The sequence below is a fragment of the Netta rufina genome, assembly GCF_964035555.1.
Source record: "Netta rufina genome assembly, chromosome: 3".
Lineage (NCBI taxonomy): Eukaryota > Metazoa > Chordata > Aves > Anseriformes > Anatidae > Netta > Netta rufina.
Genome location: NC_140125.1, coordinates 61,819,876 through 61,846,788, shown reverse-complemented (window position 1 = coordinate 61,846,788; position 26,913 = coordinate 61,819,876). Strand labels below are relative to the sequence as shown.

Below are 26,913 nucleotides of genomic sequence, written 5' to 3'. Positions count from 1 at the left end.
GAGACTCATGTTGTGAATGGATGAAATTTTCTGATCCTCTCTGGGCACATCCTCTGTGAGCCTGACAGCAGCTGGGTGAGATAACCAACAGAAGATGAGGATGGGCAAGAACTACTATGCAGACTTGGTTCATTTAACACTTCCTGAAGGATAAATATAGGAGAGTGTGCATTAGTGTCTTTCAAAAATCTAGTAAACAATTTGTCAGAGCCACTGCCTTTGCCACTGCTTCCAGAGACTTTCTGAAGAATGATAGGGGATCTCATTAACGTGTTTAAATACCTGAGGTGTGAGAGACAGAGGGATTTGGCGAACCTCTTTTCATTGGTTTGTGGGGCAGGACAAGGAGTAATGGTCAAAAGATAGAGCACAGGAAGTTCCGCACCAACATGTGAAAGAATTTCTTCGTGGTGAGGGTGACAGAGCATTGGAACAGGCTGCCCAGGCAGGTTGTGGAGTCTCCTCTGGAGATATTTAAGGCCCGTCTGGACACCTACCTGGGCAGCTGTGGTGGTTTTAGATGAGGAGGGGGAGTGAGAGAGAGGTTGTGGGGTTTAGCTGCCCAGCACGGTAACAACACTGGTGTGATAACACTGCTGTTCCAGCTACAAGTACAGAGTATGGCACTGTATGGGCTGCTGCCGGGAAAGTTAACATTCCAGCCAGACCCAGTACAGCAGCCTGCTCTAAGGAACCTGCTTTGGCAGGGGGGTTGGACCCGATGATCTTTTGAGGTCCCTTCCAACCCCTTCAATTCTGTGATTGTGTGATTCTGTGAAGCTTCTCTCAGTAAGTTGCTCATGGTACAATTCTTGGCATTTCACTGACAAAAGTATGAAATTGTCACTTCTGTCTTTGTACACTTCCCCATAGGAGGAACTAGCAATATGAGCTCTTCAGAGAACACAAAAGTTTCTAAATGTGTGGCTTACACCTTTTGTTATACCTGCTTTCCCTGCAACATCACTTTCATTCCACTTAATTCTTTAATCTCTATCTTTTTGGATTATTAACAATTGACCTCCAAGAGAGCTAACTCTTAGCACATCAGTAAGAATGTGTATGTTAATCTAATTAGACTCAAAGTCCCCTGGAAAGGCAAAGAAGCATCTGAGGGGATTATCAAAAGCTTCCAGGCAATGAAATATCTTAAGAAATCTGGCTTTACTCTTCTGGGTGTGTACTGTGGTTTGTATACATTGCTGAAATCAGCGGCAGGTGTCTTGGAATGCTACTGCAAAGAAAATACACAGTGGGGTCTAGTTCATATCACTTCACATCCCCTCCTGAATTTGCACCTCTTTCCATGTTCAAGCATTGGATGTTTTTTATAGCTTATTACATTTTGAACTCGACACTGTGAAGATCAAATAAGCAGCCAGTCATCAATTAACTTTCCAAAGAGAATACTTCAATATTCACAACACATATGCGTTGCAGGCATAAATGTTGGTGTGTGTGTGTGCGCGTGCAGAAGAAACCAGGGGAATGGACTGCTCATTTAACACACAAGTTTCCAAACATGTGAATTATGCACTCTTCTTGTACCTCTTTTCCCCACAACATCTCTTTCACTCCAGGCACACGCAGATACATATACACACACATGCTCACCTTTGATATAAAATTGTGGCTGACTCTTGCTGTGAATGTGATTTTCTTCTGCTCAGTGGCTCTCATACAATCCTCTGTAAGTGGTCCAAGGGGGCCACAAGGTAAGGAGAATTTTGGCCCACGATGTTTTAAACCTCATCACACATTAGGGCCAGGAGCAGCAATAGCTTCTCATTGTAAATTGTGCCTGTTATTGTAATTTATCAGGATCAAACAGTTGCTGGCAGCCCTTTCCATAAGATCCGGTTGCAGTGTCTATATCAGCATCAAGCAAAATTAAACATGGCTTGCGAACAGAGGTTTAGCGATAAATAAATCACTCAGGGAGCTTTAGAGAAACAAGTCTTCACACACACCAATGTTATGGTACTTGTCTTTATTTCTCTTCCAGCTTTCTTTTCTTTTCTTTCTTTTTTTTTTTTTTTTAATTTGATTCACAGTGTTCCTATGACATGTGTTTTGCCTTATTCAGCCATTTGGAATACAGGTGCATGACTGTGTTTTTGATGGAGTGTTGCTATTCTGGAGTGCTCCATCCAAAACACAATCCCACACATGTAATCCAAACTGCTGAAGATGAGTCAACCATCTTCCCGTTGCCATGATAATTAGACATATTTTCATTCAAAGTTGCATAGTCTTTATTATTAGTTGCAGATGCCAAGCTTCAACAGTATTGTTGAATCTTAAAAGCCTTTAGCACCGGGCTATTTCATCTCTCGGCATGGAGGAAATGAACCAAAAGCCCAAGCTTATCTAAACTTAAATTAAATCAAATCAAATATTATTACACGGCAAGAAAGCAGTGACACCTAAATACTTTTATTATACATGTAAAAATTGTAGCTTAATACACTATTAAGTAAACATAGCAGCTGAACGGAGAGGGCTTGTCATAATTAAGGGATTCACGTAACAGCAGCTTCCAGTCTTACTAATCCATGCAGGCCACACATCTAAATTTCTTTACTTTGAAAACATTTCAGTTTCTTATCACATTAAGAAAATGACCACTTCCCAAAAGCCTGAAACAACAAAAAACTTCACTAGGTTTTAAATCCTTAAGCTAGGTATTACTTTCAAGACTAATGCTTGGAAAAGGCAGTTTTCACAGGTCTTAATATACACTGCCTGAACCTTGGGGCTGCTAGTGTTTATTTCTGGTACCTTAGGAGCTAATAGGTGATTAGTGGGATAGATATGGAGAGGAAGAGAAGACATGGGAAGGCAGGTGTCATGGGCCTTTGAGGCTAAGCTTTAAGGCCTATTTTAGATCGACAAGCTGATCTCTTGGTGGCATTTTTGGTACGAGGTGGGTGGCAGACAGACATCAGATGTTCAGCTGCTGAAAATCTCTAAGTAATGACAGGTCATAACCCTACCTAATGCCCTCTTTACAAAAAATAAATAAATAAATAAATAAAATACAATAAAAAATCTGCCTGACTGCATTTAAGAGTTTCAGGGTACTGAGGCTTTCCTCTCAGTAGCAACTATTTGTCTGGCTTCTGTTTTCTGTACACAGAAAATACACATAGAACATCAGTTTAGATTATCTTTATTTCCAGGTATGAAAAAAATAAACTGAAAAGGAGGGCAAATGCTGACTCCAGAGAGGTTTCTTGGCCTGTGGAGTGCCAGATCCCCCTGTAGAGCCCTTCCAGCACAGGGCGACAGGAGCAGTGGACTCTATGTTTGCTGTAGGCAAGGTGTCTACCTCCAAAGAAAACAACCCCAAGCAGTGCTGGGGATGCAATAGCAGCGGAGATGAACACGGGTCTCTTTGACTTCTCCATCCTTCGTATCCACGCTTGCAGCATCGCTACAAGCAGCGTGGGGCCAGGGTTGATGGCTTTGTGCACGAAGGGTTGACTAGTGAGACAGCTCCATTGAAATGACACACATGCTCACTCTGCACAGAGAACAGACTTGTAGCAGGCAACCCCTTTTCCTCCCCATAGATGCTGGTTAACACATTGCAGGGTTTCTGCCATGTGAATCTAATTTCGGGGAGGGGGGTGGGTGTTACTCCTCCAGTGGCCAAAGGAAAAAGGGCCTCTTTCAGAAGTCCTCATTGGCCTTTCCCATTTCTCAGGGGCAAAGAGCTCCCTACACATTCACTTTGGCTGCCCATGGACCAGGTGCTGGAGCAGAACTTTTTACTGGTAACTATTCCTTGCAAGGGTCTAACCTTGTCCCTTTAGCCTATAAGACCCAATACCAAATTCCCTGTGCAGGAATGGAAGACTAAGCTTCACAGCACAGCCTAAAGGAAAATAAAAAGGTGGAGCAGATTAATTTAGAATGCAATTATAATGAGAAAAAAGCTTCAGAAAGCAGGTAATTGGAATAAATTTTACACTCCATCTCTCCTCTCCAAAAGTACACTATAACTACTTCTAGCCTGCTGAAAACACCACAGAAACACCACTAAAAATCTCTTTGGTCCACAGGAATACTGTTTATAGCAGACACAAAGTCAGGAAAACTGTGGAATGCATTATTGGTTAAAAAGTTAAAACAAACTCCTGGCAAATAAATTAACTTTCGTTCCAAATTTTCTTTCTAAAAATGTAGGGTAGTATACAGCAAAGCAAGTGATCAAATAACAAAGTCATGACCTTCCAAGACAGAAGAGAATCTTGTCCAGTAACTCGCTGTTTAATGAAGTTATTACCTCAGTAGCATAATTACAGCAAGCCTTTTGCCAAAAACCAAAGTCCTGTAGACCCACTAGATTCAATGGTAAATGCATCAAGCTGCAGTGCTTACAGTACAAAAAGCCACGCAAGCGTGCTGAAATCCTCAGCCCAGTGGTGTGAAAGGCACTGCATATCCCGAGCTCTGCTTACAGCGAAATTCAGCCTTTAAAATAAGATGTTTCCTTTGCAGTATTTTGAGAATAGTAGGAAGAACAAACCCGATCCCAAGGGCAATGCAACCATGGCACCTGCTTTTTTTTGTGGCCAGGCACGGACCAGCTGCCACGCCGTCAGTGCAGATTTGTCAGGGCAGAACCACCAGCATCAGATGAGCATTAATTATTGTGCACGTACACACCTGCTGCTATGCTCCACGTCTGTTGGGGAAAGACAGACCTGCAGTTATGGGAGACTTGCCAGAAGTTTTAGGAAGGTAAAGGACAGGCTGCAGCAAGCGTCCACAAATAACCATGCGCCTTGGTGTGGCATTGCTGGTGCTGGCACACGTAGCTGCTGGTTTCAAGTAGGAAACGGTCCCGGCCTCTAATAGAGACAAATCTTACCATTGTGGTTGCACAAGGATTTCAAAAAAACTTTGAGTGATCTTCCTGAGAAGATGCACAAAGCTTTCTTTCTGTCTGTTCATTTCAGCAGACTCTGGCCTGAAATAACCATCCTGCACTGAAAGCAGGAAAAATAAGTTCCTTGGCCAAGTGGGTGTTCCAGGTTCCCACCACTCTAACAACAGATCATTTCTAAATCGACCCCCAAAAACCTGAAGACCTCCCAGTGGCACTCAACATGACTGTTTGATCATTTTTCGGCCAGTAGGGTAAAATATAATGTTATTGCTAGCTGTGTGTTGGTGAGAAATCTACTCCTGTAATCGTAAGGCTGCCTTACTTTCAAAGGAAAATTAAATTGCAAACCTTTCTCTTAAGATTTTGTCCTATTTCCGTACTGACAGATGTAATTGCACTTGCCATGCTGAGACTTTTCGGACACTTATTTGCAGAGAAATGATGTTCCCCTAAATAAGCTCTTTAAGATAAACACATATGCATGTGCTGTTTATTATACTTTAAAAATACAAAAAAAAAAAAAAAAAAAAAAAAGATAAAGTTGAGCGCAGACAAAACTTTTCAAACTGCATTTGGAGAGTGACCTAAGATGTGGGAAAGTTGTCTATTGCTTATGTTATTTTTTCACCCACTTTTGAGTGCTTTGAGGCTACATTTCCCCTGAGTTATGACAGATATTGCCACCCACCTTAGTTCTTCCTGCCTCTGCCCTAACAGAACCTCTTTGTTGTTTTATCTAATCAGATTCAGAGGCCCTGCTAGAGTTGGCTCTTTCAGACTGTTCAAAGCGGTTATATTTCTTATTTCCCAGGCTTCAGAAGAACTAAAAATAACCAAGTGAAAACCTGAAATGCAAAGCTAATATTCTTGCCAGTGTGAAGAAGATATGTTGGCAGGATTAACAAGAGATTCTACAGGTCTGAATAATTTTAATAAATGAGCACACTTAATTTTTCCTTGCTGAGTTTTTGGAGCTTAATCTTTGCTAAGCCACTAAGAATTTTTTGTAAAAATATTTACCTTATTTTTTTTCTGAACCAAAGATATGTGGTGTGTCTTCACGCAAAAAGAAAAATTTATTATAGCTTTCTGTATACAGAGCAGAATATTCAAGACAGATGAGGGTTTGCAGTTCAAATAACTTTGGGGTGAAAGTTTTGTTTCCCCAGCCCCGTGGAAAGTAAGTCTTCAATGTGCCAAGCACTGAGGACTCTCACTGGCAAAGAAGGATATGCAAAAGGCATAGGACGGGATTGTCAGGCTTGTTCAAATGCACTAGGGTTGGTCAAATCTATCGTGTTTGTATCTGTCTTTACACAGTAATGTTCCTAGGATCTGTCAAAAGTGAAAGCTCTTAATAGGAGGGATCTTGCTCCATGGGCTGGATTACGTAGTGTAGCAACATTTCCCAAAAAGTTTAGAAAGGATCAGGAAATGTCAGAAAAAGCAGTGTTAGATGCTTAACTTCTAAGTTAAGAGAGTGAGAAGCAGCTGTAATTACTGACTGCAAACTTTCATCCTCTTGAAGGCACTTTTAACTGCTTCTATTTGCTGGCGGTAGCACAGTTTTCTCCATGATGGAGAAAGGTTTACTCCTGCAGCTAGTTATTACGGAAACTTTGTGCTCCCCCTGAGAAGCTGAGACATTGGCAGGACAGGGCGCAGCATTAAGGCTATTCAGCATTTACAAAAACGAGGCAAAGGGAGGATTCGTTTTCAAAAAAATCTGAGAAACAGTGCCGTAGACCATGTCTGCAAACTTGCAGAAACCTTGAAATGACCAGCAACGTGACAGCCTAGCTTCCAACTTGCAGCTCAGTTCGAGGGACGCACATACAAAGCAGAAATAAGGTTAGTGAATGGTTTAAGCTGCTGGAGCAATTTAAAACAATACACAGTTTATTTCTCAGCTTGTGGAGAAACTGCATGACGGAAAAGACCTGGGGGGTGAGATTCAAGCTAAGCTGAGTTCAGCCTAGCTACTGTAACACAGTCCACCGTAAATCTGGCCCTCGGGATTTGAGGACTATGGTTAATCAGCAATGGAGCAATGTCAGATCTGCAGTGACACAAAATAGAAAGCATTAAAATTATCTTTTAATATGAAATTTTATTTAGGTGAACTATTTTATAACTAATCCTAACTTAACAATGCTATTTATTGTTTTTTGTTTGTTTGTTTTTTGTTTTTCCTCACAAAAAATACAGTTCCACATAGGAGAACATAAGAATATAGAAGAACATAATTCTTCTGTTTTCTATGAAACTCTTGTTTTTAAGGACGGCTCCTTTTTTTATCTGATGCATATAGTGGAAAGGATTTTGATTGCATAGTCGTGTAAGGAAGTATTATCACAGTGGGCATGAAAAGAGAATGCAGTTTAAAGAAACTTCTTAATTCACCACTGTTTGTTTGCTTTTCATTCAGTATGAAACTGTTAACCTTTAAAAAAACATAACCAAGAATATGGCTAAATATTTATTATCATAATCTCATATTTCACATATTTGCAAGTTCAGTACTGAAATACTATCTAATGCAATGCCTCAGCCAAAGTGGATGTGGCAGACGTTTTGTTTCCTTTTTATTTGATGTCTTTTTCCTCATCGACATTTATGGATGATATTAATCTGAAATAAGACATGCAAAAACAAAAGTATGGATATTTTATCCCTTTTAATTTTACCATTAATAATTTGAAATCATTATACTAATATGCAAAGCCTTCCATTTTAGCAATCTGAAGTAAAAATGTCTAAGTGTACACATGCCACATTTAAAAGAGAAACCAGTGACTACAGTGGCAAAATCTGATTCCACACAAGTCAACATAAGCCTCCCACCAATGTCAGTAGAGCCAGAATTTTACCTTATAATTTGGGGCTCTATCCAGCAGGATCTATTTCAGAATTTGTGACCACACTTCAGCTTTATTAGCATCACCACGCTAATGGCCAAGTTCCTGAAATTCATGGCTATCCCTGCTCTCATTTTTTTTAAGCTTTGCTGTTAAGAGCTCTACAGAAAACTGCTCCAACTGGATGGCATTAGAAGGAAATGAAAATCTTTTAAGTGGCTATTGTGCATGTCACTTGAATGCACTGGATGACATTTCAACACTAGGCAATGCCTCCTCTCCACAACAGTCATCAAGAGTGGTTTGTTTTTTTTTTCCCCCCCATATGGGCACTGAGGTTTCCAACAGCATTGATCCCTCTGCACATTTTTCTATACTTTGTACAAGCCTCTTTGAACATACTTCTGCAAGCAAAAAGGCTTCAATGTGCAACAGTTTTTTAGCAGCTTGCAGGACGACTGAGCCCTTGATGTGATTATTTGATTATATATGAAGTAACTCTCATGATCGATGAATGATGTCGCAGCTATCACTTTGAAGTTAATAGCAAAATTTGCACTGGCTTAAATGTGAACAGGATCAAGGCGCGCAGCATCAGACTGACATATCTTAATTAATTTCCATATTTCTCTTTAAATGCTCATGCCTCACTCCATGCCTCTTCATGACATATGAGAGAAAAGAGCAAATGCTGGAAACTGATATTTTCACCAGCATTAGGCTGTCACGCCTAACAAATCGTTCCAGTGTATTAGTTTATATGGGCATCCTGTCCTTGATCAGCTCCCACGTTTCCCATAGACAGCAGCAGAAGTTGCACACAAAGACAAAACAAATGACCCATACTTTGCAAATGGAAATACAATACTCCATCTGCAGACAAAAGGCCTGATTGAAAGAAGTGCTACAGCACCTTCAGCAGAGTAATTTCTACTGACTTCAATGGAAAAATGCACAGCCCATATTTCTTTGCTTCTTTGAATATAAACTGTAATTTATACTTGGATAAAACAATCTGGGACATATAAAGGCCATATTGGAAGCACAGTCTTTATCTCTCAAACTAACAGGAAATGAGAGACAGTAATAGAATTTTAACTAGTTTCTCACTTGCAATGAGTACCCAATGCTGGCTGAAGAAAACTTCCTTTCAAAATCTTTTCATTCCAAGTCTGCTCAGCAGAGGACCCAAATGCGAGTGTGTGTGTGTGAACAATGTTCATTTGTATTCTTAAGTGAGCTTGCTTTATTTTGCCATTTACTAAACGCTGGCGTAAAAAATTCCTGAAGCAACGTGACTCTCACAACAAACAGAACTGACAGACCCTGGCTGGAGAGCACATGCAGGCACAGACTGCAATTGTTCTGCGGTTATTTGAGAGACAGTGGTCAGGGGAGCGGGGGTCATTAATTCCTCTGCATATTTTAAACACTTCCAGAGATGCGCTAAAACACATTAGAAGCGCGGCAGCCAACATCTAAGGCAGAAACACGGGAAAAACTTCACGAGGGGATGTTTGGGTAAGAGCAAGGAGAGATGCTTTGGGTTTGACCTTTTTGTTAGGGAAATAGATGTAATTTTTTACTCATTTTTTCTTGGTTTGGTGAGGCTGAAGGGGCACACCCCTCTGAAATTTTAGGGGATCAGTGAATGTGCAGACTTTGAAGGGCTCGTTTGCCCCGAGCCCTGGTGCGAGCAGGCACAACGCTGCTTCTCGCCAAGGACCCGCCAGGCGGAAAAACCCAATTCAGCTCTAATTTTGGGGAGAAAAAAGGAAAAAGAAATAAAAAAAAAAAAAAAAAAAAAAGGGCAGAGGAGGGACAGCAGGCTGCCGGGACTGGGAACAGGAGGCGGCGGAGCGCAGGTGCGCGGGCAGCTCCTGTGCTATCCTGCCGTGACCCCTCATGGTGGAAGCGGTCAGCGCCGCCCGCGCCTTCCTCCCCTCCCTCCTCCTCCTCCTCCCTCCTCTACCCCCGCACCCCGCCGCGCGTCACGTGACCCGCGCCACACCCATAATGGCGGCCGGGCGCCGCCTCCCCTCCTCTCCCCGCCCTCACTCCCGGCGGGCGGTACGGTGGCCGGCACGGTTGCCAAGGCAACGGCGGCCAAGCGCGGGCGGCCTAGGCCTAGGCCTGGGCCTCGGCTGTGGTTGCCCTCCCGGGCCCTCCCCACGCCCTGGTGTCCCGGCACCTGCCCCAGCCCCAGCCCCAGCCAGGGGCTGCCCCGGCTTTTGTCTCAAAGTTTACGGTAAAGTTTATAATATTTAAAGTTGACGGTAAAGTTTATTCGCGAAGGGTTGCGGGCGTGTGCGTTCCGTTGTGCAAACCGCCTGCCTCGTTCTCCTTTTGAAAAATAAACCTGGGACGTCGCCAGCGTTCAGAGCTGCAATTTTATGGGTGACAGGAGTAGAGGTGTACGGGAAGAACCGATCTGCTTCTCTAGCAAAACAAATTAACCGTTCTCCACTCGTTTAAGTACGTGGCATTAACAGTTTAACAGTAAACTGTTATAGCATCCACTGTTTGCAGTGCCCTTTGATGTAAAAATATAAAAGGATAATGGATTATGTGTGTCGTGAGGGGTTACATTCTTAATCTCCTTACCATCTTTTCACAGATACTGTCCAAGTGCTTACATAAGGATATCTTATTTAAATCAAAGTCTGGGCAGCCTACTATAACTGGTTTGTGTTGATTTTATTTTATATTATTTACTTTAATTTATTTTATTTATTTTATTTTATTTCTGTCAAAGCCAAAGTGTCGGGTGGTCTGCGGATGAATAAGGAGTGAAAGCAGGAAGCGGTTGTCACCACTCATCTGTCAGAATCCATTTAGTAGGTAGGTAACAGTCCTGTGTACTGAGAGGGCTCCATTTGAGAGAAGTTTTATTTAATGGTAAAAGCATTTCTGCGAGTGTTGAGCCCTTTCATGTTTATGCAGCGCTTCTCTGCCTGGAGGATGCTAAAGTAGTTTAATACTGCAATGTGTGTGCAGTTTTGACGGTAGCCATATGTGTTGAGCGTTGTGATATGCAAAAGCTTTGTAGCATTTTGAGTGTGGGGCATATTTTATACCTGAGAAATCAACAAAGACTTTTGGGAATGAGAGGAGGGCAAGTGCTTTTGGTTTTGTGTTTTGGGGCAGATCAAACTGAATGTCATCCTCTAATTTTGAAGGCTTTTATGTATTTGTTATTTAGTGAGTCCTAAACACAGCAGAGACTATGAAGCAAAAGTTACAATGCCAGATGTATCTGCTTTTAGGAATTAAAAGCCCTTAAAAGAGATGGGAAATATTAATGCTGTGGATTCTTGATTTATCATTGACAGAACTCTTAATTGTAGGTAGCAAAGAGAGATGTCCTTTAAAGAATAATTTAAAGGTGGTGAAGAGACTTGTCATTTCTTTATCCCTCACAATAAATGCTGTGTAAATGCTGTAGCTGTTGTTCTGGAAATTAGTATTCTTATTATATGGAATCTGAGTAATGCAAATCTGTTTGTGTTGACTGTCTCATTAAGTTAATAACGTAGATTTGGGTTAGGAGTGGAAAACTCTGACATCTATCTGGAGATGTTTTTGCTTATAGCCCTGTGAAAGCAGAAAATTTATAGGCTACCCCTAATTTTAGAATGCTTTTAATTAACTTTTTTCTTATTGTTTAGAAGGTAACATCCAGTTGCAGATAATGGCTCATCGATTTTCAAAAGAAGAACTAGATGAGCAGTTTGAAGAGTTTCTGAAAGAGGTATGTCTCAGAGCAAGGTCACATTCATTTTCTCCATTAAAACACAGAAGAAAAATTGAGTATGAAATAGAAGATGCAGCTGTGCTTCTGTCATATGATTCACGTAGCTGTTTTTATGAGTGGGTCCTTGCAATGTCATAGCTCCCTTGCTAAACTGAATTCATACTACTCTGCTGTACTGAAATCAAGAGAACAGTTTTATGATTAAATATGATTATTTTGTCACTGCTAGGTTATTTCTTTAGAATAGAGCCAATGAGATCAAAACCCTCTGTATGTAGCTGCAAGGTACATTTGCAAGATGTCCTTATTTTTCCGTGTAACGCCTAATTTCATCGAACTATATTTAAACACTCATTTTAATTGTAACAAAATTAAATATGTTGTAGTGATTGGAAAAAAATAATTTGAATCTTTTTTTTGCTCATCCTGCTTGATGTTTCTGCATGTAGGCAAAATCTTGCACATCTGTGGGTTATGACTTCAGCTAGCAATTACTGGACATGGTCAGAGTGTCATAATTTGGTGTACTTTTTCATTGGAATAAGCTTTGCAATTTCAGAGTTTGCTTTCTGGTATATCAGACACACTGTGGTAAGCCTAAGATACAAATACCACACAAGTAAGGCCTTTACTGGATGCTACGACAGTATGTGTACAAGTGTAGCTAGCGATTGCAAGAATTTTCTTGGGGTCTTTGTAAGTAATGAATGCATAAAGTGTGTTTTTTGTACAATGTAATTACTTGTGAGAAGTTTTATAGAAGCTAGCACCTAAACTTTCACTTTCTACTGTGTAGTGGAAAACTGTAGTAATAGGAGGCTTCTTTTTCATGGAGATTTCAGTTTTTCCAAGTCCCTCTTTCTGGGTTGAATATCATGCAGCTGCTTTTACAAACACAATATAGATGTTACTTAATTGAGCAATACAAAATTGAGAGAATAGAGAACTAATATGCTATCCGAATATTAAGATTCACAAAGATCTTGAAGGTAAATTTTGGCCTTTAATTTCATGATGTAACTGACTTTCTTGAATTCACTGGAGTTACTAATTGAAGTAAAAATAGCAAAGTAGGATTTGCATTTCTGTCAAAAATGCTTCTTCTATTGTTATGAAGGCAGTTGCTCTGGGGAGGATAAGAGATTTATTTTTTTTATTTATTTTGTGCATCTAACAAAAGCCTGTATATGACCATTTCTTGTATTTTATTCTTCATTTACATGTTCTTTTTACTCTTCAGTTATTGTCCATGTTGAGAACAGTTGAGTTAGAATAATTCAATACAGCTATTTTGTTGTGTTTTTTCTAAGTGGCATTTGGCATCGTTCAGAGAAAGCAACTTTTAACAGCTCATATCTTAAACTTTTTTTATCGTTTCAAACTAAAACTATTTTTAAGCAAGCTTAAACACTTTACACATATATACTGTCCATCCAGTCATTACAAGTATGTTTTATTTTATGTTTTGCTAGCTACAGACCCAAATAATGACATTATCTATGCTGTACTTCATGTGCGTGCATCTTCCACTCTGTTCTTCCCTTTGCTATTGTTTTTTTCATAAAAAGCGGGCAGCCTTTTAGTGTTAGAAAGATGAGAAACTGATGTGCTCCATTTTTTGAAACACATGGCTGTGTAGGTGATGTTTGTGTTGAGAGTATTAAGCAGGAGGAAGGGGTTGGGAAAGTTTCTTAGTAGTTGGAGGAAGACTTGGTATTGTTTAAGCAAATGTTTTAGGAAAGAAAGGGAGCAGGATGTTTTCCCCTTTTAAGTAACTCTTGGTTGCACTTAGTCAAAGTACTTTTATTTGGGGAGGATTGTAGATTGTATGCGTGTCTGAGATGAAAACAAAAAGTTAAAAGGAACATTGTGGATACAATTGGATGATGCAGATCTAGTGAATTAAACTAAATGTGAATGTGAATTAAACTAAAGAAATCCTTTGACATACTCAGTGAACTTCAGAAACTGTCAATGAAGTGGATTTTCTCGGCTTCTGTCATTACATAGAAGGGAACAAACATATAGTAACAATTACTGCATGTGGAATTGGCCGTTTAAGAATTCCTCTGCCTGATGATACTTACTCCAATCTACTTATTTGTAGATATGTAGACTACGAAGGCTGAAGAGAATTATGGATTCAACAAGCTGTTGTCATCCATAATTCTTCTCTTGTTCCTGTGTTGTCTATGTACCAGTGATCCTTCCCCTCGACTTCCACCAGCTTCAGTGTACTTCCCCTACTGTCAGTTTGATTTTTTTTAAGTATCACCTGTCATACTGGTATAGCTCGTGAGCTTTCTGAGTGTTGGCTGTGTAGTTCCCATGGGACATGCTATGCAAGTTCTTTCTTATACACAATGCTTCCATTATTTGCATTTTTTGATGATATTTCAAGCAAAGCAATGTTAGAAAAAAGCTGTTATCTGCTTCTAGACTTCTAGGTTGTTTTTCGTTCTACATAATACTCATTTACAGCTGAGAAGGAAGACTGGAAAGGCTATGTCATCTTAATTAGCAAATCTGTGGAGTACCACAGAATAGTAGTATTTCACACTAAACCACGTGAAATGTTTTGGAAAAGCATTTTTAATTTTTTATTAAAAGATCAAATATATTAAGGTATTTTAATTTGGAGTAGTCTTATTTTCTTGAAAAAAGACTTTTTTCACAAAATAGTTAGGGCAGTTGTTCATGAAAGTGTTCTTGATCCAGTGCTGCATTTGCTTATCTACTTTCTTAAATTCCTTCTCTATAGGAGATGGTAAGCTGATTATGTGACATAGTGGTCCTAGATCTTAAAAATGACTTTGCTTTTATTTAAATTGAGATTAAACAACTTTTTTTTTTTTTTTTTTTTTTTTGTGGTTATTGTCTCTGTAACTGAAAGGCTGAGAGGCTCTTTTGTAGGGGTTAGGAAGAATTTGGTACCACTTACTGGTACTGAAAATCCATTACCAGTCCAAAAAAAATTTTTTTTTTCTTTTAGCAAACAAACAAGAAAAATCTAAGTTTCACTGTTGAGGCTGCTGACCTGTTGGAAAAACACTAGCATTTTTGTGTCAGTATTTCTTCTCCAGCTGCTGCAACTTTACTGTCTGCAGTTGACAAGATGGCTGGACATAGAAAGTTTCCAGAACTTGAGAGCAACATCTGGGAGTTTCAGTTTCTTTAGTTACAATGCTCTAAGGAGTATGAGCATCACTGAAGCACTCTGTTTGCAGAGTAGACGATGCTGTTAGTCATAAAAGAAACAGCAAGTGACAACAAAGCCTGCATCGAGCACCTGTCAGTACTTGCAACCAAACCTTTGGGGACAATGGCACTAGTACTTGGTAGAGACTAGTGTAAGGAAGTTGTTATTTATAGGACATTTATTAAAAATGTAAGACACTTTTGCTCTATGTGGCTGAGCCAACATAAAGTAATTGTAGTACATCCTGTTGTCTAACAGTTCCATAACTTGCAAAAATTGTTTTTATTAAACTGCGAGACTTGGGGTACTTAAACTGTGACAGGCATTTAGTTTTTGAAGGTGCAATTGCAAACTCTGAAGACGTTATTAGTCAGAGATATTAGTAAGAATTATTTTTTTTTCTTAAATGGTGCTTTGGGATGATTGGTGTTTTATGAATGTTCCTGTTAGGCGCATATAAATTGAAGCGTTAGATATCAAGTAAAAGTAGCCTTTTATGGCAATGCTTTTTATACAATAGAAGTCAGGCAGTGGACTACAGAGGAATGTTTTAATAAAACATCCTGTTGCACTTTACATATTAAGCATGCGTGATCCCGTCGCTTCCAGTATTCTGTTTGGACTGTCACGTTTTTTTATTTGTGACAAGTATAAAAGTGAAGCTTTTGAAATCTTCCTGTATGATGCATTCCATATGTGAATTCTTTGCATCCTATGTTTTATGGCTTTTGCTAACACTATTACTGTGTTCTGTAAGTCACTTTAGGACAATTGATTTAAAAAAGTAAGGCTAAAAAAAAAGAAAAAATAAAAAGGATAAAAATAAACAGTATGCCACACCCCTTAACCCTCTGCTTACTGAATTTAAGCACAGGGACTACGTAACACATAAGCTTGCAGTGCACTTTCTTGCTTCTTTGAGCCTCTTTGGTGGTGTTAGTGTAGGTAGAGAACATGTGATTCTGCCAAGGAAGGAGAAAGACTGGAAATGTCAGGTTTCCTGTGTAGTTCTTAAGTTATATTTCCTACATTAATATATTTCCTTGTTCAGTGTCTGGACAGCTATCTAAGTGGGGCTCAGATACTGCCATAAGCCACAGAGAGCTGTACTAAAAGAGATTTTATTTAGCAAGTTGTATTGTTTAAGAAAAGTGCTGTTGTCTTATGAAGGGTTTGTAGATCTTTTCCCATTACTATTTCATAACTAAATTCCTAGGATATTGTAGCCTTTTCTTCTCCACTGAATTAATCCATCAGTCAAATCAGTATAGATAACTAAAAAAAAATATATATCAAAGCTTAATACGTGGAGTCAGATAGAAAGGGATTTGGTGTTTCTGTTCATTTCCATGAGTACAAAGTGAATTTCTGAATTCTGTTTTGCTGGGAGCTAGAAAGTTACTTGTGAAGGTTCACTTTTAGAATATTGATAATGATTTTGTGTAAAAAGCCTGGCCAAGCAAAACAGTTTCTATGCTACTTATTTTTTTCTTTAATCTTTGGGGATGTAGGCAGGATTTTGTCAGGTTGTTATATGTTGTAACTAATTGAAAAAGGAGCTGATGATACTGTTCTTTTGAACATAAACTCTACAAAGCAGTTAACTTTTAATACTTTAAATTCTGGCAGTGGTGTTACAATATAATCTCCAGTATTGCTCCACATGAATATAGTTATTGTCTGTTACTCATTCTTTTCATGCATATACAAAACAAAAACACCAAAAAAAAAAAAAAGCAGATGGGGGGAGTAAAGACAGGCATCTGAACGCAGTTCAAGAACTGAGTGGCTAAAATACAGTTAAACAATGTTAAACAGTTAATGAGAAAAAGTAAAAGCTGTCTTTAATCTTGTATATGATTTGATCCAGTCTCTTTCAGATGATTCACTTGGAAATTCAAAAAAAAAGTCCAGCATTCTTGAGACGTTGGGACAGCCAAGGAAAAAAGAAACGAAGAAAAAGGATTCAGTGCCATGGTGGATAACTGAGGAAGATTCAGATGACGGTGGTAAATAATGTTGTTCTGCAGTTTTTTGGCCACAGGGTGTCAGGCTAGTTCTTTCCCTTCACGCAGGCTTGATTTCAAATGATGTCCATGCAACTCAAGTACTTTAGAACATTACAATGCAAGTTTGCAAAGGATAAAACTCAAATGTAATCGTATTTTTTAAGAGAGATCATATTCAAGCTGTAAGCAAGCTTTCTGCTGTTTTGTTTGTGTTTTTTTTTTTTTGTGTAGTTTTCAAGTTACTAAAACTTGTAAAGAGTAATTACAAAGAGTGAGGTGATTAGAAAATGTAAGTTATGAATTCTGCTGAAATATTTACAGGTATGTTTTGTAACCAACCTGTTCTTATACTGATGGTTTAACAACAGCGGCTGATTCAAAAACATCTGTTGTCAGTATTCTCAATATTTCCCTTGCCATAAAGCATGGCTCAAGGAGATAAGGGTCGTGATAACGCTGTTATTAGTTCACTGTTTGGTCATGTAGTTATGGAAGCAAATATATTTCTTGCAAGCTTTCCACCTCTAGACTAATATTCCTTCATTGTTTCCCTGTTTGGTAGCAAACCGTAGGAGTAGTTAGTTTCCACAGGGTGATTGTCTCTTATTCTTTTAATAATCAGTGGCCTCTTCTTTTCAGGATTTGTGTAGCTTGTAACGGAGCTTAACAGAAAATCCCAGAAATCAGGTTTTCATATGATGAAATTAAAATCAGAGACTACCAGCAATACTTTAAGAATAGCTCTGTCCTGTGAGTGTTATAGTTCAGGTCAAATCTTAGTCTGAAATTGTGCCATTTAGGCATAACCTTTAATGGATGTTGTCTGAACTTGTGATATGTCCTTGGCTTTTAAGATGTTGCTGGCGAACTCCAATGGATATGAGAAAACTCCTATCAGGCAGTGCAGCTGCCTGTTAGGTAGTTATGAGACATTGTGATTTCCTTACTGCTTTCCAAAAAAATCCTGACGAGCAGTGTGGGCATAGTACGATAATTAAGCAGTTAGCATGACCTCATTTCTGTTTTTTTTTTTTTCAATGAAAATTTTCAGGGGTCTTTAGAAGTTTGTCATTCTTCCATGATTTTTCTGAGATGCTTGAGTCAACCCATAAAGGGCTTTGATGCTTCTCATGCTACTTCAACCAGAAATACTGGAATAGGTACCTAAAGGGCAGGCTAATTAGAACTTTTGGAGAACAGTTCTTATACAGGTTAAGTGCAAAGCAGAACCAGAAGTGATGTGATGGTGTCAAGTTGTTCCTGTCCAGACCAATTCAATGGCTTATATTTTTTAAGCTAAGAATATCTTTTCAGCCGTGCAGTTTAACTAGAGGAAAAGCTACAAGAACTGAAACGTGCTTGATCTTCAGTTTGTTGACATATGAAATACAAATAAATTTCTAGTAAACTTGTTAAGGTCCTGTATTGGGTTCATGTGGCAAGGTTTTGGTAGCAGAGAAGCTGCAGGGGTGGCATCTGTGAGAAGCACCCAGCAGCCGCCCCATGTCAGATCAGGGCCAGCTCCAAAACAGACCTGCCTCTGGCCAGAGTTGAGCCAGGGAATTACACTGGTTGGGCCTCTGGGAGAGCAGATTTAAGAAAGGGGAAAAAAAAAAAAACACTGCTGTGCAATAGCAGCTGGGAGAAAGGTGTGAGAAAGTGGGAGACAACCAGCTCTGCAGACCCCCAGGTGAGTGTAGCAGGAGGGCAGGAGGTGCTCCAGGCAGGCAGCAGCAGTTCCCCTGCGGGCTGTGCAGGGAGAGGCCCCTGGTGGAGCAGGCTGTCCCCCTGCAGCCCATGGGTCCCACATGGAGCAGATCTCCACGCTGCAGCCCCCGCATTGGTGGAGGAGCCCCCGGTGGAGCAGGTGGATGTGGCCTGGAGGAGGCTGCGGCCCATGGAGAGCCCCCGCAGGAGCAGGCCCCGGGCCAGAGCTGCAGCCCGTGGAGAGGAGCCCACGCAGGAGCAGGGGGTCTGGGGGGAGCTGCTGCCCAGCCGTGGGGGCCCCGTGCTGGAGCAGTTTGCTCCTGGGGGATGGACCCCGTGGGACGGAGCCGTGTGGGAGCAGTGCTTGAGGAGCTGCTGCCTGTGGGCAGCCCCTGTAGGCTCAGTTTGGGATGGGCATCCCGGAGCAGGGGCAGAGAGTGACTGTGAAGGAGCGGCAGAGACAGTGTCAGGGACTGACTGCAGCCCTTGTACACTTTTCCCCTGTGCTGCTCGGGGGCAGGAGGTAGAAGAGGGTGGATGGGGAGAAGGTGTTTTTAGTTTGTTTTTATTTTCTCACTGCTATAGCTTGTTAGTAGTAGGGAGATTAATATAATTTATTGCCTATGCTGAGTCTGTTTTGCCTGTGACATGATTGCTGAGTGATCTCCTTGTCCTTATCTCAACCCCTGAGCTTTTTCCATCATAGTTCCTCCCACTTCTCCTTGGAGGAGGGGGAGTGAGAGTGGTTGTAGTGGAGCTTAGCTGCCCATCAGGGTAAAAGCATCATAGATACCTTAAAACAAACTTATCTTTTAATGTGAAAATATGTAGAAAGTAAATCTATCCAGTTTTGCAAGCATGGAATCAATTTACCCATGAAAGAAGCGAGACTGTTCATATTCATACTCTTCCTGAGTTACTGATATGGTTCTAGAACTGCTCGTTTTTTTTCCTTTCTCTGTCTCTTTGTGTTGCACGCTTCTGTGCTTCCATCAAACACAATTTTGCTAGGTCTAATATTCTTCAGTAGATGTGTGTTATGTATTATGTTGCTCAGGTGTATTAATAATGGATGAAGGTACAGCAGCATTGCAACGTAAGTTACTGCAAATGAGGAGAAGGTGATCTAGTTCTTAGCTTTTTGTAAGGTTGTTAAATGTGCCGTACGTAGCAGAATAATTGTCCTGCTGAAGAAATAGTAATATTGCTCTGTTGAAAACTATGGAAATTAAGCTGAGCTTAACTTTTGAGAAGTGTAAATTTAGCATTTTTCAAAACTTTGTGCAGATCCTTGTGAATTCTCATAAGCTTGAACCTCCATGTTGGTTTGCAGATAAGACTCTTATTAACAGGCTGTCAGGTAGTATAATTATTATTCTCAAAGTGTTTTGTTATCGTGATTTAACATTATGTAAATGTATGAATCTCACCTCCACCCCCAGTGCAGCATTACAAATACGTGAGCTAGCTCCGTATGAGTTGATGTGTTTGAGTGGCACCGTGGAGAGAGATTGTGATATTAATGAAGTGCAGAGTCTGGCTAATTAGCTTGAGCTATGCACCAAGGTGATAAACGGTTTCCAGTTTGGGGTTTTCATTTTGAGTTGCTTTTGTTTCTGTACCATGCTTTCCCGAAAGATGTAAGAGGGGTGACTGGAGGACTCCATATTTATGCATGTATTTGTTGTCTGATTGTTTTTTCCAAGGCGTCTCATTGCCAAAGTGTTGGGAAATAGGTAGCAATTTGCACTAATGACCTCTTTTCACTTGGTTTTGTAGGCTAATGGTAAACAGAGTAAACTACTTCTGTTCTTTTGGCTAAGCATAGTAAAGTACATTTTAAAATAACTCTGCTTATTATTCTAGGCACGTTTGAAGTCTGTTCTTCAGCTTTAAGATGAAATGCGTAAATTATGATTCAAGATACAGTCTTACATATTTGACAGGTTAAAGACATATCTCTAACTAATATAATGTCTACTTGTTTTTTGCCATTTAAATGATAAAGAGAAATTGGGTAATAATAACTCCTGTCCTGTCTTGCTTGCCTATCTGTTCTTGCTGTTTGTCTTACTTTTCAAGATTTTCAAACAAGATTTGTTAAAGTGAGAAAAGAGAAGAAAGGGATGGAAAGCCATGCTGAAGTAGTGGAAAACAGTGAAAAACAGATTCCACATTCAGATTCCCAGTCTGGTATTTGATTAAATATGTTTTGTTCAGTTTATTCAATATCAGCCTTACATTAGTAGTACATTTCCTGTAGAAAATCCTTTGTAGCAGTCCATTTGACCATAGTTTTCTCATAAAAGCAAGCTGCCACTTAATTTGTTTGTCATTTCCAGAAGAAACTAACAAGTGTGTGAACTTTTGCTTAATTGTTGTTACATCATTGATCACTGTACCTAGCAATGTAGGCAGACAGTATTGAATGTAAGCAAGTGGGGGAGGAAAATAACCTTGAAAGTCATAACAAAGATCAGTATAGTTAGTAAACAGAAAATATATTTTCTGTATTTCCTACTCAAGAAATATTAATATTCAGTGTTCTATTTGTCAAAGCTGAAAAACTCCAGTCAGATAAGTATTATATTAATTTTATATTGATATTATTTTCCGTCTGCTGTGCATGCTGCCTCTGAAATGGAAACAGTGCAGTTGGTATCGTAATGACAAATTGGGTTATTTAATCTGCAGGTTTATTTTAGTCAATGTAATTTCAGATTCATCCGTTTATGTAAAGTAACTATTAGTGCTATCTGAGAAGAAACTCCAAAGAATAATTAAGAGCTATAATTGCTACTGTACTTTACACAAATGTGTTTCATAGAGCAACAATTAACTTGAGTTATATATATAGAGATAAATAGATAGATAGACTAGGTTACATGTGGCATTGGTGTTGAATTCAAACAGATTCAATAATGTTTTGGAGAGCCATGACAAAGAAATATTTGGCAGTTGATCCTTTGTGACTACATAGTCTATAGATCATTTTCCTTAGAGTACATTTCTAGAGTGTATGTCCTGTTTTCATAAGCCTCCTTTGCACAAAATAGCTATAATGCATCTCGGTCTGGGTTATAAACAGTAAAATCGACTGTCTCAAATTAGGCTTAACATTTGAAATGTGAGCAACAGAAGTTTGACGGTTATGTCAAATTACTGTTTTAAAAGGCACAGGTGTTTGCATTATTTACAACTGAAGGTATGCTGTCACCATTTTTGGTGTTTCTATAGATGTGGGAGAATGAAGGTAGAGAAGTGATGCCTCATTAGTGGTCTTGGCCATCAGTCAGGGGAATAAAGGAACCATATATTGTATCAGGAAGGGTTTTAGAGCTTTTTCTTTTGACTTTAGCCTGCATCTGTCATATGTTTATCCATCTTTAGTCATCTTGCATATTTCTGAGTTCTACAAGCTTCTGGTCAGATCTCCCCATAGTCCTCCCATCTGTAGACAGGTCCTGGACACTTGACCAGGTCCCCTAGGCTGCCTTTGCTCTCTCATGTGTCAAGGTAAATTTGAACAATCTTTAACTAAGAATTGTCTCTGAATTAGCCAGTTTAGGATCACCCTACCACTCCTACAAAGCACATACACAAGCACACGTGCTTGATGGTTTGGACAAGTCTCATGCAGTGCGTCTGTCTAGTCTAGGGTAATATAAAGAGTATAGTATGACTATCATCTAAGTCTCATGAGAGAGCACAGTTTTCAGCAGTGGTACTGTTATCTGAAACTTAATTAGTGGTAAAGTGAATAAGTGTTTGGTTTTATTGGCCACTAAGCAAGTCCTCACAGGGGTATAAACAGGCAATATGCAGTTCTTTTAACTACCAGTTATAGAAGCAGTAGTAATTCACATTTTACCTACCAATGTTTTTCTTCTTTTCTTTGAACTGATCTAGATGCTTTCTTTCAAAACTTATTGTACAAAACATCTTTTATTGTTGAAGTAGTCTTGTTAGTTTTCTTTTTTTTTTTTTTTTTTTTTCAGGTAATATATATTTTGAGCTCCTAGAACATTGTATTTGAATGCAAGATATATGTGGAGTAAGAACTAACTAGTAATTTGTCTTTTAAAAATGAAAGAGGACAAAAAATATTTTTAGTTTCAAAATTCATACGTACTAACTTATTAGTTTTTATTTATTTATAGCTGCAAAATTTTAGATAATTCAACAAGAAAATGAATTACATTACTTTTTCAGAATTGGCAATCTGAATACTCACACCTTATTTTTCTCTTTATCCCCTGTCCATTGTATATTAAAACTCGTAAATGTTTGTGTACACCTAAAAGTAGTTCCCCCTAAACCTTCTTCCAGTGCATCTCGGAGCAAGGCTTTGTCTAAATTCAAAATGCTGGAAAAATTTCATAAGGACAAGAAAGATTCATATTTAAACAAAGAAGAAGAAAGCGTCGCTTCTGACAGTCCAGACAATTTGGAGGGTAACAAAATTACTGTGTTTTATATGATATCAAAAAGAAAATTGCTCAATTCTGTAAGTCGTGGCCATATTACAAATAACAGAAGTAAGTGTTTGTCATCATATCTAGGTTTGAGCCCTGCGTATTTTTGTTCTTAAGGTTGAATTTTGTTCTTTAAGGTTTTCTGCAGCTGTGATGAAATATTTTTCTAAGTGAAATTCAGGTTCTTACTTTAATTTATTGTAAGGGGCAGTATACCTCGTATCATGAGTCTTGCAAAATACTGCAAGAATCAACAGTGCAAGGCTATGGGTAGTAAAATGAAACTGCTGCTCAAGAAATCATTTTCACAAGAAATAAAAGTGCCCTGCCATCACCCTTGCAAGTCCCTCAGAAATCAGTAGGACTATTCAAACTGTCAGAAAACACAGTGAAAATATAAACTTTGAAAACCATCCAAGTTGATGTTGGTTTTTTTTGTTGTTTTTTTTTTCCAAGTTCAATAGGCTTCTCAGAGTTCAGATTGTGTAGGGCTACTAGATGTTCTTGCCTTCAGTAGCAACACTAGTATCCCCTTGTAATCTGGTGCACGTATCTGGGAATTGGGAGTGGCTGAGTTATAAACCTCAGTGGCTGTAAAACAGTATTTGATTTTCAGATTATAGTTGGAAAGTGCTTTTTGAAAAGCTCAGGTCTAGTTTGAACTGGAAAATTACTTGAATATATCAGTTTACAAAAAACTCATGAAAACTTCAAGAGCAAAGTCTGTCAGTTTATTGAGCTTGAGATAATTAAAATAAAATTAAAGAAAATGTTTTTTAGTATTTTCTTTCATTAGAAGTTGAGATTACAGCTAATCTAAAGCTGTGCAAAAAATTTGTGATCCAGCTGAAAGCAGACTCCTATTTGCTGTCTTGATAGCTAGAACAAAGTGCCCATCAGGGTAAATCACTTTAAATTATTGCATTTAGCTATCAGGGAAATGGACTGTTCATGTTTTTCTGTACAGCACAGTGAGTTTTTCACTTTATAGTTTTCAATGTAGAAGCAAATAGGTTTTGTTTAGTAGTAACTGTACAGAGGTGGAGCTAGTCTCCAATATCTATTTGTAGCATGCAAAGTAAGTCAGAGCTCTGTATCAGAGAGGAAACCAAAGTTAGGTACAGGATTGGAAGTCATTTGCAAGATGTAAAATCACATGTATTAGCTTCCCAATAAAACATGTAAGGGGACTTTGTCATTGCAACTCAAGGAAAAATACTGTACTACTACTTAACAAGAAGGCTCTTAAAATTAGAACGCATGTGCTAAGGATCTGGAAGGCCCTTCCACCTTAGGGAAGGAAAAAGTGTTCAGACTTCTTTTTCCGCCCTTTTTCTCCCCTCTTTGTCTCACTCTGGTGTATTTTCATTATTGAAGAGAGGGGGTCCTCCATTGTCACAATATAGGCAAGTATGGCATTTCTAAAAAGGAACTTGGACTTGTATATTACAAGGACGTATTAACAGCCTAGTGCTGACGTGCTTGAACAGCACATGGGAGACAGGTTTAGCGTTCTCAATGTGCAGGGTTGTTGAGGTATGCATCTCCTGCAATCCCCTGCCAGCAGGAAATGAAGTTTTGTCAGTGTCTTCGCCCCTTCTGGTATGTTCAGTACAAGCACACAGCTACAACCTAAACATCCTTTGGCCAGACAGAATAATTTCTGAGTTTATTTTACTGACTGGAGATTCATGTTGGAAAAGACAGACGTGGTAACAATCCAAGCCTAAAAGTGGGATGTTATAAGGGGAGGCAGAAGGGACTTAGTAGAGCTTATTTAAGTAATAATTTACTGTAATATTTGGCTTTTAGTTTTCAGTAAGGAAGTAGGTACAGCAGCGTTCTGTTTGAGAGCAGAATTCACACATAAAGTTAGTGCAGTGATGTTGAACCCTTGCAACAATTAAGTTACAGTAAGGAGAGAAACTGCCTATTGCAGTTGCAAAAACACAGAATGGAAGAACTATGTGTTTGTCAACGACCTCCAAGTTTGGTTACTTTTTTTTTTTTCCCCCAAAGCGCTTAATTTGCAACAAATGAAATGTAGCTCTTAAGCCAATGTCTACAAATTTTAGAAGTCTGGTGCTTTCTCCGGGATAGTTAATCAAACATAATTAATAGACTTTCAACAAAGAAGTGCTAATTTCTCTGTTCTTTTAACAACAACAACAACAACAAAATAGTTAATTGTTCTCCAATTGTTCCCCATGAGTAGTGTTGCAGGAAGTCGATAGCAGTTGTTACATACTGAGGCTTGGGCACAAATGTGTAGAATGGGAAGAAAATGTGTATAATAGGCCAGTTAACTCTAATTAAACAAGGTTTATATATCATAACAGAAACAGAAGTTAGAAGAACACAATTTGTAAGACTGTAGATCTTTGCAGTTGCAACAAGATCAAAAAAAAAAAAAAAAAAAGGTGGTTCTGGAACACAACTGAAGTGTCATACAAACAGCTTCTAGGTGATAGAAATATTGCAGCTTCCTTCCTAGGAATGCTTGGATCAAGTGGAAGCATTGTCAAGATACAGAACACTTTGCAGCTGATGGGAGGAACTGATAAGAATATGCACGCAGAAAAGATGCCTCTTCAGACGAGTAATGGGATCGCTGTCTCCTTAAGCAGAGACAGCCTGGAGACAAACGGTGAGAACTGAGAGTGCAACCACTTCATGAAGTTATCCAGATCTAAACCTAAATTATTATTACAAGAGTTCCTCTAATTTATTGCAAGTTGGGATTCCTCACTTGTCAGCTGAAGCTTACGGATTGAAAGCTCCTTATATTAATTTGTGATAATTTGATGCTGTTAATATTTTATGTCTGTCTACAGTTCTGGTTGACTGTTATGACTGTTATGTGTAGTCATAGAGTGCCAACACAATTAGTTTATTCTGTTTTCTCAAATTTAGATTCAGTGGTAGCTTCTGGGCCTAACCAAAGTATCACAGGAGTTGGATTGGATACCCTGGAAGAACAAGAAGAAAAGGAGATCTTTTTTGCCAAACTCGAACAGGAAGCTTCATCAACTATTGATTATTCAAGATTAAATAAAGAGCTGGATTCCAATGATTCCATAATACTAGCACCGTTTGTTCGGTAATTTAGAGGGAAGAAAAGTTGCAGACTATACTAGTGGGCACATGTGACCTGGGCATCTGAATACCACATTTGGGTATCCGTGAGACAAGATCCTCTGTGTTTTTCTGGGTGTGGGTGGGTTTTGTTTTTGTTGTTGGTTTACTTTTTTTTTTTTTTTTTTAAGACAAAGACAAGTGGGTTTAATAAATAAAGAAGTAATCTAAGAGTGTGGCTTGGTGATGACTGAGCATAGCTACACCATGTTTGTACTACGCAATAGTTATAAGTTGATTTAATGTTCTTAATTGTAAGGTGTAACTAAATGAAAAGAGTTAACAATTGATAATAACTAGGTAGTAGACCAGAAAATATCCTGTGTCCCCTGGGATGAATATGGAAGAAAGATAGACTAGGGATATTCATTTGTAATCAGTAACGTGAAAACAAGTATCTGTGAGAATAATGGAAGAATGGGCAGTTCAGTCTGCGTTCATTACAAATGTTAAGTGTAAACATCCAATGTGAAAACAGATGGAGAGAGTTCTGGAGAGTTTTAAACGAACAAAAAGTACTGGGAAAGGGGAAAGAGATGTTTATTTTTGTTTTGTTAATGCGGAATGTAAAGGTCAGAACAGCAAGCAAACCTGATGATAAATTTTTGTATAAGAATCTGGTGTAGATGTTGGAGGAAATGCAGAAAGGAGGTGATTTTAAGAGTTAGACTGAGAATTTGAAGTACGGAGATATACAATATGATGGAAATGAATATGATAAACATACATATTTATTTTAATAACTACTGACATTTACATGCCTTTCTTACCTATGATTTGATATGATGGAGAAATTCAGGTTTCTGGTACTTCTTACAATAAATGTGAATTTTTATGATTTAAAAAATATATTTATTTACTCTCCAAGAAGAGACAGTA

General features: G+C 38.8%; 1 protein-coding gene across 1 annotated transcript in view; it reads left to right on the top strand.

Moving 5' to 3' along the window:
- Nucleotides 1–11,431: 11,431 nt before the first annotated feature.
- Nucleotides 11,432–26,913, top strand: part of CEP162 (centrosomal protein 162) — a 39,707-nt gene continuing 24,225 nt past the window's right edge. Inside the window, exons 1-4 of the mRNA XM_084285070.1 lie at nucleotides 11,432–11,506; nucleotides 16,579–16,717; nucleotides 25,394–25,546; nucleotides 25,813–25,999. Coding sequence (XP_084141196.1) covers nucleotides 11,447–11,506; nucleotides 16,579–16,717; nucleotides 25,394–25,546; nucleotides 25,813–25,999 — 539 coding nt within the window. The 5' untranslated portion in view covers nucleotides 11,432–11,446. The remainder of the gene's footprint in view (nucleotides 11,507–16,578; nucleotides 16,718–25,393; nucleotides 25,547–25,812; nucleotides 26,000–26,913) is intronic.